This window comes from Gopherus flavomarginatus, chromosome 21 (assembly GCF_025201925.1).
Source record: "Gopherus flavomarginatus isolate rGopFla2 chromosome 21, rGopFla2.mat.asm, whole genome shotgun sequence".
Lineage (NCBI taxonomy): Eukaryota > Metazoa > Chordata > Testudines > Testudinidae > Gopherus > Gopherus flavomarginatus.
Window position 1 is genome coordinate 661819 of NC_066637.1, and position 13835 is coordinate 675653.

Here is a 13835-nt window from a genome sequence, read left to right on the forward strand (position 1 = left end):
GCAGACAGTAATTTAACCAGTACAGCAGTTCAGGAAGACCTGATTGTTATGAATACCAGCTCCTCAGAGTTACGGGAGAAGGGGTCACATCTCTCTGTGAGTGTCTTGTAGCTGCACCCTGCATCTGTATTCTGAACAAAACTTGCACGTGGGAGGTTAATAGGAAGTTTAAACAAAGGAGCGGGTCAACCTTTTATATGTTTAGGAGAGAGCAACAGAGATTCAGCATAGCTGAAATCTCTCCAAGGTTCCTTTGGGATGAAAGGAGCTACTAATTGTACGTTATTACCACCAGTTCCTTCTGAAATAGCATGTTATCACTGCTGCAGTAATGTAGCCAATTAATAGTGACTAAATAAGGCCCTTTGAGATCTGCAGCTTTCTTACATAAATCCCACCCAAAAAATCTCAACCTGCTCTGGGAAATCTGTTATATTTAATCCAGGTAATTCTTTGGGAGAACACCTTCTTCCCTTTGCCTTTTTTTTTTTTTAATATTGAAACATCATAATATAAACTAAAAATTAGGGCCGTCAAGTGATTAAAAAATAATCACAATCAAGCTGTTAAATAATATAATACCATTTATTTAAATATTTTTGGATGTATTATACATTTTCAAATATATTGATTTCAGTTACAACACAGAATACAAAGTGTACAGTGCTCACTTTCTATTTTTAATACAAAGATTTGCACTGTAAAAAACAAAAAAAAAATAGTACGAGTTTTAACCTAATACAAGTACTGTAGTGCAATCTCTTTATCATGAAAATTGAACTAACAAATGTCGAATTATGTGCAAAAAAACCACTGCACTAATAAATAAAATGTAAAACTTTAGAGCCTACAAGTCTACTCAGTCCTACTTCAGCCAATAGCTCAGACAAACAAGTTTGGTTTCATTTGCGGGAGATAATGGAGCCCGCTTCTTGTTTACAATGTCACCTGAAAGTGAGAACACGCGTTTGCATGGCACTGTTGTAATCAGCGTTGCAAGATATTTATGTGCCAGATGCGCTAAAGATTCAGATGTCCCTTCATGCACCATTCCAGAGGATGTGCATCCATGCTGATGACGGGTTCCTCTCGATAACAATCCAAAGGAGAGCAGACTGATGCATGTTCATTTTCATCATCTGAATCAGACGCCACCAGCAGAAGGTTAATTTTTTTTTTTTTGGTGGTTCGAGTTTTTCTGAAAGCATGCTCCACACCTCATTCCTCGCAGATTTTGGACGGCACTTCAGATTCTTAAACTTTAGGTCGAGTGCTGTAGCTATTTTTAGAAATCTTACATTGGTACATTCTTTGCATTTTGTGAAATCTGCAGTGACAGTGTTAATAGATCAAACAACATGTGCTGGGTCATCATCTCAGGGTTTAACTGATCACCATATCTGGAGTTGGGAAGGAATTTTCCTCCAGGGCAGATTGGCAGAGGCCCTGGAGGTTTTTTTGCCTTCCTCTGCAGCATGGGGCACAGTTCACTTGCTGGAGGATTCTCTGCACCTTGAGGTCTTTAAACCACGATTTGAGGACTTCAGTAACTCAGACATAGGTTAGGGGTTTGTTACAGGAGTGGGTGGGTGAGATTCTGTGGCCTGCGTTGTGCAGGAGGTCAGATTATATGATCATAATGGTCCCTTCTGACCTTAAAGTCTATGAGTCTATCTGAGACTGCTATAACATGAAATATATGGCGGAATGTGGGTAAAACACAGACCACGGGACATACAATTCTCCCCCAAAGAGTTCAGTCACAAATTTAATTAATGCACTATGTTTTTAACGAACATTATCAGCATGGAAGCATGTCCTCTGGAATGGTGGCTGAAGCATAAAGGGGCATACGAATGTTTAGCATATCTGGCACGTAAATACCTTGCAATGCCAGCTACAATAGTGCCATGTGAACGCCTGTTCTCACTTTCAGGTGGCATTGTAAATAAGAAGCAGGCGGCAGTATCTCCCATAAATTTAAACAAACTTGTTTTTCTCAGCGATTGGCTGAACAAGTAGGACTGAGTGGACTTGTAGGCTCTAAAGTTTTACATTGTTTTGTTTTTGAGTGCAGTTATGAAACAAAAAAACCCATCTATATTTGTAAATTACACTTTCACGATAGAGATTGAACTACAGTACTTGTATGAGGTGAACTGAAAAATAATATTTATCATTTTTACAGCGCAAATATTTGTAATAAAAATAATATAAAGTGAGCACTGTATACTTTGTATTCTGTGTTATAATAAAAATCAATATAGTTGAAAATGTAGAAAAACATCCAAAAATATTTAATAAATTGCAATTGGTATTCTATTATTTAACAGTGTGATTAATTGCAATTAATGTTTTTAATCCAGTGTGTGTACAAGTGTTGCTGCACTGTGTGGTGTGTACATGCACACACAGCATTTGTGTGCATGTTGATACATGCACATTTACAGCAATAAAGAATGAGTACTAGTTGTACAGTCTCTTATGCTTCAGCGAAGTCGCAGGTGATACACCTTGCAGCAGCTCACCACTTACATTTTCCAAATATACAGAAATAATAATAGTACAGGTTAAGAGAGTAAGAAGCAGAAACTGGTTTGTTGTGAAATTAGAACTGGGCACTTGGAATGATTTCTGATGCATCATGCTAAGATGTATTTACACTCCCCTTGTGCACATAACCCATTATTCACTGAAAAACTGGTTGATTTAAAGTCATTCGTCACTGGCTGTACTTCCCTGATTCACATTCTTTAATTATTTGTATTACAGTAGAGCCCAAAGGTCCCAGTCAAGGATTGGGCCCCACTGAGCTAGGCACCATGCAAATGTGTACAAAGACACAGTCACTGCCTCAAAAATAACAAGACAACTGACATATGAGGCAGAGGGAACACAGGCAGAGGGAACACAATCAAATGTGGACCATTTTTACATATCTATATCCATTTGCAATATATTTTTTCCTCTGTTATTATAAATGAAATACCAAGTCTCCCCTGTGCACTCAAACTAGACATCACGTAGTGGTTAGTTCCTTATATGTGTCATATTAAAAGGTAGGTCTTAAGAAAAATCTCTGAACATCTGCTGCTTCCTTACTATCTCAGATGTCAGGGATTGTTATATTTTATTTAATTTATATAATAACATGAAGCCATTTACATCTATAGTATAAGTAGATTCCTTTGTTTTATCTGGAAAATCATGTCGGCTAAGAACTATCACTGTAGATCTTAGTGGTAGAGGTAGAGATGAGCATTGAATGGGAAATGGACAAAAAAATCCACTCATGTCTGCTGTACATTAAAAGGTGGGAAGTGTTAAATTGTGCTCCCCATACATTCTTGTAATAGAACAGAATATTTAATTTAGACAATTTCTCATTAATTTCAGCTACTTACAGTGAAACTTCAGACCACTTTTTTTAAACATTTGAGGAATCGGTGTTTTACTATATATCAGACTGTGATGCAGAGAGACAGTGAAATCATATACTATTCAAATAAAAGCAAAGCGATTGATGTTCCTGGCTGCTTTTTGGTCATATAATCAAGCTATTTAAATATTTCATACCAGTGAGTAACTGCAAGAGATTTGAATCCCATCCATCCTACAGTGTATAGCCTATGGAGAAACCTGCACATGTACTGCACCTTCAGAAATTGTTTCCTGTAGTTTCTGATATGCCCTACAATCCATTTAAACTGCAACAATAACAAGAGAATGCTTATGTTAAATAAATTTCATTAACAGGTAGCACTGAACCCTCTAGCCGCTGCAGAGCACCACACTAAAATCCCAAGGGCAGATCCTCAGCTGGTATAACTTGCCATAGCTCCACTGAAATCAATGATCTGTCCCCCGAATCTTTCTCCCTTCAAAATTATCTGGGTCTTTATTTTCATTATTGAATGTGATGAGAAGGTTACTCACCCTGTGCAATAACTAAGGTTCTTCAAGATGAGTGTCCCTGTGGGTGCTCTACTCCAGGTGAAGGAGCGTCCCTGAGCCTTTGCTCAGAAAGTTTTGCAGCAGTGCCAGTACAGGTTGCGCATGCGCAGTGCCTACCTAGCACGCTGTTGGCGCCTCAAAAGCACATACGCGATCCAGACTCCTCAGTTCCTTCTCTACCCTGGAGTCTGCCCCTAACTCCGAAGTAGAAGGGAGGTGGGTAGGTAGTGGAGCACCCACAGGGACACTCATCTCTAAGAACCTCAGTTACTGCACAAGGTGAGTAACCTTCTCTTCTTCAAGAGAGATGTCCCTGTGGGCGCTCCATTCCAGGTGACTGAAGAGCAGTACTCGCCTAGGATGGTAGGGGCTTTGGAGTTGGCAGAAAAGCAACTGATAGCACAGTTCACCCAAGTCAAGTATCTGCCTGAGGGCCTTGCATGACAGCAGAATGTTTAGCAAAGGTATGTTCAGAGGCCCAGGTGGCGGCCTTGTAAATGTAATGGGAACATTGTACAGGAATGCTACTGATGCCAATATGGATCTGGTAGAGTGCATCTTCATCCCTGCTGGAGGTTGTATGCCTTTTAATTGATAGCATAATTAAATGCATCTGGATATCCATCTAGAGATACTTTGAGTGGATACGGAGTTACCCTTAGAACTTGATGCTATGGAGATAAAAAGCTTCAGTGAGACTCTAGATGGCTTGGTCCTGTCCAAGTAAAAAGACAGTGCTCTCCTAACACGGAGGGTGTGCAAGTGTTTGTGAGAGGGGTCCCTGAAGAGGGAGTGGGAGGGTGGAGAGGAGGGTATAGACAGGAAAGGAATGGTATAGCCCAATCTGATGATTTCCAGGGCCAATTTGTCTGTGATGATAGCCACCCAGTTGGGATAGAATGGGAGCAAAAGGTCTCCAAGAAGCTGGATGGATGGTGTAAGTGTTGAAACGGGTGAGAGGTCTTCCTGACCCTCAACCAAGACTTCAAATTTGCTTATTGGAGGAACTAGGTTGAGATACCACTGGTGGTGGAGGGTGTTGTCGCTGTGGTCTCTGCCTCTGTTATTTTTGTTGGTTGTATGGTCTTTGGTGATGCTGTGTGTAAGACGGGTATCTAGGTTGTTGATACAGTTGATGACTACAGCTGTAGCAGTGGACCTGGCAGCTGTATCAGCAGCATCCAGTGTGGCCTATAGAGCCAAGTGTGAAATCATCAGTCCTTCAGAGACCAGACATTTGAATTGTTGTCTCTTTTCCCTAAGGAATGTTATTAATAAATTCCATAAATTTGCCATAATTCCTGTGGTCATATTTGGCAAGTAATGCTGTGTAATTCGCCACTCGAAATTGTAGTGTAGAAGAAGAGTATACCTTGCGGCCAAACAGATCCAGCGTCTTACTCTCCTTATCAGAAGGAGTGGACCAAAAGTGTTGTTGTTTGCTCCTTTGATTGGCCGCTTTCACTACCAGCGAGTTTGGTGCTGGGTGTGAAGAGAGGACCGCAGATCAAGGGAACATAATGTTTTTGGACCATCGTCTTTCAGGTTGGGGGTATTGTAGCTGGAGTTTGCCGCGCTGTCTTGGCAGGTTCCATGATGACTCCATTAATGGGCAAAGCTATCTTGGAGGAGGCAGATATCTGCAAGATATCGGTTAAGTCATGCTGAGTTTCCAACACTTCCTCCAGAGCAATCTTAAGCTCATTAGCCACTCTTTTGAACAGGTCCTGAAAGTGGATAAAGTCTTTTGCAGTGGTTGGCGGTGGAGGCATAATAGCCTTGTCTGGTGAGGAGATGAATTATTATTGGTTGGAGAGGTGTCTGGAGCCGTGTTCTCTTGTTATTGAATCATGGACTCCTCCCTTCTGTCCACCGCTACAGCCTCCAAAGGTGTAGGTGAAGGTCTGGTGTATTCCCTACGTAGACTGTGGCACCTGCTATGGTTCCTTCTATAGGGACCCCAGGGACTCCAGTATGGCCAGTGACCGTGGAAGGACACTGGTGGTCCCATCCATGAGCGACCATACAAGGTGGTAGATCATGAGAATGAGGACTGTGGTGGTCCAGCAATAATCAGAGTCCCAACCAGGGAAGAATGGTGTGAGGAGAATACCCTTCAACCTTATTATCTTCATCCCTGGAAAACAGTGATGGTATTGGAGAGAGCTGATGGTGCAGTACTGGTGACCCCAGTGAGACATTGGTGCCTAATAGAGGGGATTCTGGAGTTGAGGAGACCACCAAATCTTTATGATGCAGGAAACGGAATGGTGCTAAGAGCATCAGTTCCGAGGGCAGGATGCCAATTGGAGTGGTGGCGCAGTGCGCGGAGTCAGTGCTGAAGTAAACTGAGGTGGCGCTGTTGTGTTAGAAGCATTAGCCTGCAGCATGGGATTAGGAGTGGGTGTTGGTACTGTCTCCTTTGGTGCTATTGATGGTGCTGTGGTGGAAGCAGGCAACTTAGAGCCATGAACCTTGGCACCTGAGCGGCTGGTGCCGGCTGTGGCTGCCACACAGACGGTGCTGGGCCACGAAGCAGCTGGCATCAATGAGAGCAATTTGGTCAGCAAACGTTTTGTAGTGGTCTGCTCTCTGTGAGGTGAGGAAGCTGCCTACTTTTTCACCATTTTATTTGTCCTTAGAGGAGCCAGGCCAGTGGGAGCTGCGGGAAGCAGTGGGTTGCAGGAACATGCTGGCTACCACTTCCTGCAGCTCTCATTGGCTGGGAATGGTGAACCGTGGCCACTGGGAGCTGCGGGGCCATGCCTATGGATGATCAATATCAGCAAAATGTGTCTCAGCCCGTAATCAGATTACCCTGATGGGCCGTAGGTTGCCCACCACTGATCTAGGCGGTGAGGAGACTGGTGACCTTTGGCAAGAAGAAGATTCCTGTTCAGGGTCAGAGGCTGATCTAGATCTGAGGGACTTTTCCATTAAGATGAGTGTTAGCCTCAGGTCTATCTTTTTCTGTCCTAGCTTTCAGTTTATGGCAATGGCCACATTTCTGGGGAATGTTAGATTCCCCCAGATAATGGACACATTGAGCATGTCCATCTGAGATAGGCATTGCCCTCTCTGCACACCGTGCATCTTTTAAAACCTGGCGAACCAGGCATTTTCCTAACTACCTCTAACTAAGCTACAGGATAGAATTTTTCTTTTTTTGAAACAGGCCGAAAGGGTAACAACTGAAACGTAACTTATCTAAACTAACCTAATTTACTCATTTAAACTACGATCTATTTGGCAAAAATGAAGGTTTTCAGTGGGACTGCTGAGCTCCGTCTCAGGCTGGGGATGGTTGAGAAGGAACTGAAGAGTCCTGTTCACATACACACTATTGAGGAGCCAACGGTGCGCGAGGCAGGCACCGTGCATGCACGACACATACGGGCACTGCTGCAAAACTCTCAGAGCAAACGTGCAGGGACGCACCTTCACCTGGAGTGGACCACCCACAGGGACATCTCGCAAAGAAGAAACCTAGCAAACGCTCCAATTTCAAGTTTCCATATGTGGATCTTGTCAAAAGAATAAAGAAGAATAGAGGGCACTTCATTCTGATGCTGATATTTGTTTACAGAACGTTCATTATTACATCACAAGCATTCAGGAAACTATCAAGTTTCTAAAATGCAAAAGTCTCACCTATAGAGTCCTCTCCGCGGGCTCTTAAGAGTGCAGACCACGAAAGATGTATCGATTGCAAGTAATCTTGAGACTGCAGCATGCATGTATTCTTTTAGGAAAGGCACGATGGCACAATTTCTTTGTTCTCTCCTCTATTCCTAACGTGTGCCCTCTCACGCTTTTCTGTTCAGCTTTGAACCTGACTGGCTCATTCTGAGACATTAAAGTGTAAGTCTCATCATTTTATTATTTCAGAACAAAAGTGAGTAAATGTTAAGAATTTCAGCTACAAATCCAGTACTTTTGTTCTGTTACCTGCATGCAAAGCTGGGAAGCTGGAAAGAAATCTTTCAGAGCTTCATAGCCTGTCCTATAGGAAGAAGTGCAGTTTGCATGAGAGCCTCTTATGCATTCTGCAATAGTTGAGCAAGTGAATTTAGCAGGTAACCTATGCTGCTTCTTGTCTGCAGGTGAAGGGAAAAGGCAGAAGGTGACAAGGGAAGCAGCAGAGTACTGGAGTGGTAACTACTAATTGTATGGGGGGACAGGGGAGTTAAAGAGCAATTCACTGAAGAGGATGAGGACTGTGAAAGGCAGCAGCAAAACTGATGGTGGGAGAGGAGTTTGGAGGGGAAGCAGCATAGCTGTTTGAATAATGAATTGTTAATTTGCAATTATGCTCATCTTCACTGCAGTCTCGTAACACAGGTCTTTGTGGCAAGCAGAATACCGATATGTAGCTACAAACACCTGCACAGGCCCAATACCTACCAGCCCCATGCCTATTAACTCAGTTAAACAGACATTAAATAGGAAAAATGGCGAGGTCCCCCATTTAATTCAGGACAGGACAGCATATTGGTAAGAAACAGAGTGTCCCAGCTTCCAGCTAGTAGGATTCCAATTAGGGTGCTGTCTCTGGACCCTTTTCTAGATGTTAAGTCTAGAACCCTCTTCACTTCCCAGCACTGGGAGGAAGGGCAAAGCCACCTCCCTGTTTCTTCCCAAACTCAACTTTTAGATTCTTTTCTCCTAAGTTTGCTGTTTCTTTGGAAAATACTGAGCATCTTCAGAAACACAGATGCAGTGTTTAGTTCCTGCTGGGAGAGGGGAAAGGAGTCTCCTTTCCTTAGCCTCTTCCGCTACTGCTCAGCAAGAGCCTTCAGAAGGAGCAGAATGAAACTGACAAGCTTGTAACGGAGCATCCTGGTAGCTGTTCAGAAAACCGTCAGGCAGCAGTGACACTGTGAGGACACTGGGAGTCAGGATGCCCACGTTCTGCTCTAAGTTCTCCACAGACTCCCTTCTAGAACAGGAGCCTGGGGGTCTGAATCTTTTTGTCCTGCACCAGGTGCAGTCGTTTACACCAGTGTAAAGTGAATATAAAATGATGCTATTCTGATTTGTGACATTTTACACCAATGCAACACACAATCAGGCCTTAGAAGGCAGGATTCTGTTCCCAACTCTAATAGGAGGATGGAGTGCCTGGTGCTTTGCTTTAGTCTCTCCTGCTGAGCACATGACAAGGAAATTATTTTATTTTCCAGAGAGAAAGTGAGACCAACTTGTGGTTTGCGCGCGCGCACACACCCACACTCACCCCCTCACACGGCAATTTAAATATATTTCTGCGTAAAGGAAAAGCTCATCACCTTTACTTATATTATTCATCCTTGCAATTGGTGAATGCTGATATGTTGAAAACAAATGTGTGGTTCTAAAAACAATTTATTGTGATTTCTCCTTTTCAGTATGAATAGCTTAGGCTAATATTTTCAAAGGGGCTGTGAGGAGCTAAACACCCAACTCTCATGTCTAAAAATCCCAGCCTCAGTCTGCAAAGAGCATTAGAATAGCAAACAACAATGGACTAATAATCCTTTAGTAGGGAGTATGGCAGGGAAAAGGCTATACTAATACTGCATGCTTTCTCTAATTAGCCTGCAAGATGTGTAAAGCACTTCACTGTGAACTGGACTTCATTTCCGGAGAATAAACCAAACTATGCTGGATGATAGCTTTGCAGAGTAACAGTATCTGAAACTGTCTGTGAATGGCACCAAGATTCTCCTTCCTTCATCAAGGTATCACATCAGAGAAGTCAGATTCAGAGAAATGGCACAATGAAGGGATTTTGGTACACCTGGGTTTAGGACTCCATTTCATAGGATTCTTACTTCAGATTTAATGAGGAAAGAAATCAAATGACTCTTCCTATGAACGTGAATGAAAAGACATTTGCAAGTGCCAGAAGTCTCAGGATTCTGCAAAAATTTCAATAACTAGATTTTTTGTTAGGATCAGTTAGTAAGTCAATAAGAGACGGGGCCACACCAGACTCAGTAATAGCGGGCAGAAGTTAGGGTTAATTCACAAAAAATTACCTTGCCACTGGTAGAGGGCAATTTACAGTGACACTTAGTTTAAAAGATATGTGTGTGCAACTGTCTAATTAACCTTCCCACTAGACATTTATAAAATATGCCCACTGCAGCTTTTTGCCTAAGAAAAATAGTGTTTTGTCCTCTGCATTGTCTTGCTGGGTGCTTTTATACACACATTGTTTGAAAGCAGTACTCCTCTGCATTACAGGAACATAATGATTGTTGTTCTTCCACTGTGGTAACAAATCTCAGCCTCATTTTTGCTTTTTCATGGACAGCACCGTTTGTTGTATCACTGGCTTGATGAAAATTTCTGTCCCTGCACAGGGGACCTGTACAACTGCAGCTCTCTTATTCAGATAATTATAACACCACCAGCTTCTCCCTTCTATTTTCACTTCTTTCTCATTTTAAATATCAGCTGAGAAAGGAAAAAAACCTGTGAGCTGGCTCTGGCAGGGCAGCCAGGTGTGTAACTTACCTAATACTGCTTCCTAGGAAGAGGAAAACTAAAGCCCAACCATTTTAGGAAACAGTGAGGAGAGCTCCTTTTCATCCCTACAGCTCAGTCAGAAAATACAAAAGGAAACCCATCGAGTGTAGGCTAAAACAATTTAGGAGCTCGCTGAGATTATGCTAAAATCTAATATTAATGCTGCAACATTTTAATTATGAAGGAAGTCATTACTCATTTAGCAAATGCCAGTGCAGACCCATTCAAGTTTAAAAAACCCTGTTAACAGCCATTTTGGATACTGTAAAGTTCCCACCAATACCACTTTCTAAGCATGCCCAGTGATGGATATAAAAGTCCTTTTTTTCCACTTATTCATGCATTTGTAACATCTACTGCAGAGTTCTGTCCTGTTGTGAAAAGCAGCAGTATTAGTAATTGCAATAGGGTTAGTTTATACAGTATTTTGTTTCATATAATTAATGGATGTGAAACTTACTGGCATATCTAGGCTGCAGCCCCATGCAAGCAAGCAGAAAGCAAAATATTTAAAATGGAAGAGAGAGAGAAACTGGCTAGCAGGCAGCTAACTCACCCTTTTGTACAGCCTATGGTCCACCAGAGGGCTTCAGATAGCAAAACAATACCAAAGAGCTATTAGCATACACATGGCATCAAAGAAACCTTACAATAGTTTCACTTCAATGGAGGGAAGACAAAGTATTTCTCTCTTCACCAGGCAGCAGCAGATCAGAGTTCAGAACATTTTAGGATAGTAAAGTGCAATACAAAGTAAAATGAAAACAGATAGTTGTTCTGGTGGCATTTCCAGCCCCAACCTATCTTCCCTTGCATGATAGGCTGTCTTCTATCTCAGTCCTAATTTCACTGGCTACAGCAGGACTATAATCCAGATGATAATCACAGTCTAGCAATACTACAGAGATATCTCAAGAAGACAAATTTTAAATATAAACTAAAGGAAATAGAATGTTATCAGTTTACTGAAAGCTGACTGTGTGGATTGCAAGTGGGTGTCGATTCGGTTAAACCAGGCCCAGTTAGAACTGACATTGGTTCCACCTTTCCCTGTAGCTCTAAATCAATATTATTTATGAACCATTGACTAGCTGAGGATGGTTGGTGAGTCATGAAATCTGCAAGCCTTTAATTCTGGTCTCACATACGGACACTGTGCTGGAGGGCAGGTCAACAAGCAGAAGGTATTACTGCAACTTTTAGACTTAAAACTAAGAGTCAGTCACTGGCTAACAGGCCTGAGCATTATCCACATTCAGAACTATTCAGTTGTGCATCTCTTGAAAGGCCTGTTCTGTCTCATGCTCTATCATAAACCCTTTCAAGGTGAGACATGCTGATAGCATGATAGGGTAGCATGTTTTCCTTCACATTCCGGGGGATACGTAACAGAGGGACAAATAGATATTTTTCCAAGATCTATAGTAATCTCTGCATCTCCTACCTTAAGAGTTACTGTCACAGATGAGTGTACAGAATTTGTTAATGAGGGTCTCTTTTTGTCTACATGATGTTTGCCCATATTCAGATGCATATATCTTAGCAGAGATAAGCCCCAGCTCCAAAAAATCCTGTCTTCATCCAACAATGCACACTTAATTGAAACTCACATTTCTCTCTTTCTATCCTATGCAATGTTCATGTATCAGTTACCAAGGTAACCAAACCAACTGTAGGTCTCATGAACTGACCCAGTGGCATCTGAACTGTTGTCTCTGATACTGCAGTAAGTGAAAGTTCATGAATACAGGAAGCTCCAACTAGCACAGTTCTTAAACACACTGGCTCAGATCCTCAGCCAGTATAAATCAGCTTTGCTCCACTGAAGATCTGAGCCAATAAGTAGATCTAACAAACCACAAGGGGTACCTTAGAGCTGTTTTGGATATGGACAGAAAGGGGCTTTTCATAACTAACTTAAACAGATTTAGACAAAGTATCAGTGAGATGGTTACCAGGAGAAAGCCCAAGGAGAGCACATAACTGAATCTTGCATAAAGGGAACAGAATAATCTCTTAGCAAGAATTATTTCCAGTATCCAGTTCCAATATCTAGATGTGGCCAACAGAACTAGGTTAAAGCAAATTTAAAAAATGTAGAATTAGCAAATGTTCACTCACAAGTTACACGTTTAAAAACTTCTGCAGCTGAAGAAATCACTGGCTTTACACTTAGTTTGATGGGTCTGTGCCAAGGACTGGCTTGCTTTCTTCTGCTTTTTTCCCCTCCCCTATTTCTAACAAGTCTCACTTTTCTTATGCTGCTAAGTTCTCTCTCTGTTCCTTCCTATCACTCTTTTCTCTCTCTCTAAGGTATTCATAGTGCATCAATCATCACACTATCTTGTGTGCTGATGCGAATTTTCAGAGGCGAAAGAAGTAGCTCCGTCATGTCATTTTAGAGAGATGGAGGTGCTGCTAGTCACATTTCCCACCCCACCACCCAGAACATCCAGAGCAGTAAGTCAAGTCTAGACTTCACAACATGCTGGTTCACTCCCTGAAATTGGCACTGGAGCTAGGAGCCTTCTCCTATTGGTGTGCTCACTTTTACATTTCTAAGGGAATACAATCAAATTTACTCTAATAATTTTATTAATAAATCTGGTACATTCCCAAATTCAACACAAAAAATACCCAACATCCACTGTGCCATTCTTTGTGTGACCTTTTCAGACCACAGTTTTTATGTGGAATCCTTATGCTGCTTCATTGAGTAATGAGATTTTGAAACTTTTGTTTGTAATTTTCTCCAATGCCACGATGCCTCAAGGTAAAAATCTTTTGTAAATGATAAGATTAGTAATAAGAAAACATCCATGTTAAACCTTTGCAATTGCCCAAGTAAAGCACATGCACATTCTGCAGTAGAAACACGTACATAGCACACAAAGGATGTGGGCACATTTTCAGTTTAGAAGGGGAGCATGGTAATTTAGGATTTATGATCAGCTCTTCCTTGGAAATAGAAGACAAGAATTTATTTTTGTTTAATTCCAGCCAAGAATTAGGGATTCATTCCAAAACAACTCTGATCTCTTGCAAAACAGTACATTTGCCCTCTGAACTCAGAGAAGGAATTGCTCTCAAGATGGTACATGAGTACAGAGCAGTGAGCTACAGCCAAAGTGCCTGAGGCAGGAAGAGATTTATTCTCTTGGTCACAGTCAATTTCCCTCCCCTCCTTGCTTTTTTTCCCCTAATTCCCTCTGTCTCTACACAGCTATAGTGACCCCACCTGACTAGGTACTGCAAGGAATTGAGCCAAAGGCATAGGAAAGGTCTACTCCTTCATGGGCCTGAGGTACATATGAGCGCGCAGAGTCTTACTTTAAGGAAATGGGCAACTGAGGAGAGGCTGACAGAAG

The 13835-nt window shown here is 41.9% G+C and overlaps 1 protein-coding gene and 1 long non-coding RNA gene across 25 annotated transcripts in view; one reads left to right on the forward strand and one right to left on the reverse strand.

The window, feature by feature from the left end:
- The window catches only part of LOC127038747 (uncharacterized), a 59072-nt gene that overhangs the window by 17054 nt on the left and 28183 nt on the right, over window positions 1-13835 (forward strand). For 3 of the 15 annotated variants that reach the window (XR_007770780.1, XR_007770777.1, XR_007770779.1), the window contains exon 4: window positions 8058-8108. The exons of 6 other annotated variants lie outside the window; for them this stretch is intronic. This is a non-coding gene — a long non-coding RNA (uncharacterized LOC127038747). 6 more of the 15 variants (XR_007770778.1, XR_007770776.1, XR_007770775.1 and 3 more) reach the window with 4 other exon arrangements.
- The window catches only part of CAMTA1 (calmodulin binding transcription activator 1), an 863171-nt gene that overhangs the window by 10245 nt on the left and 839091 nt on the right, over window positions 1-13835 (reverse strand). For 7 of the 10 annotated variants that reach the window (XM_050931581.1, XM_050931583.1, XM_050931579.1 and 4 more), the window contains one exon: window positions 11024-11054. The exons of 2 other annotated variants lie outside the window; for them this stretch is intronic. In XM_050931581.1, coding sequence (XP_050787538.1) covers window positions 11024-11054 — 31 coding nt within the window. Of the gene's footprint in view, window positions 1-9669; window positions 10839-11023; window positions 11055-13835 lie in introns of those variants that run through there. One more of the 10 variants, XM_050931585.1, reaches the window with a different exon arrangement.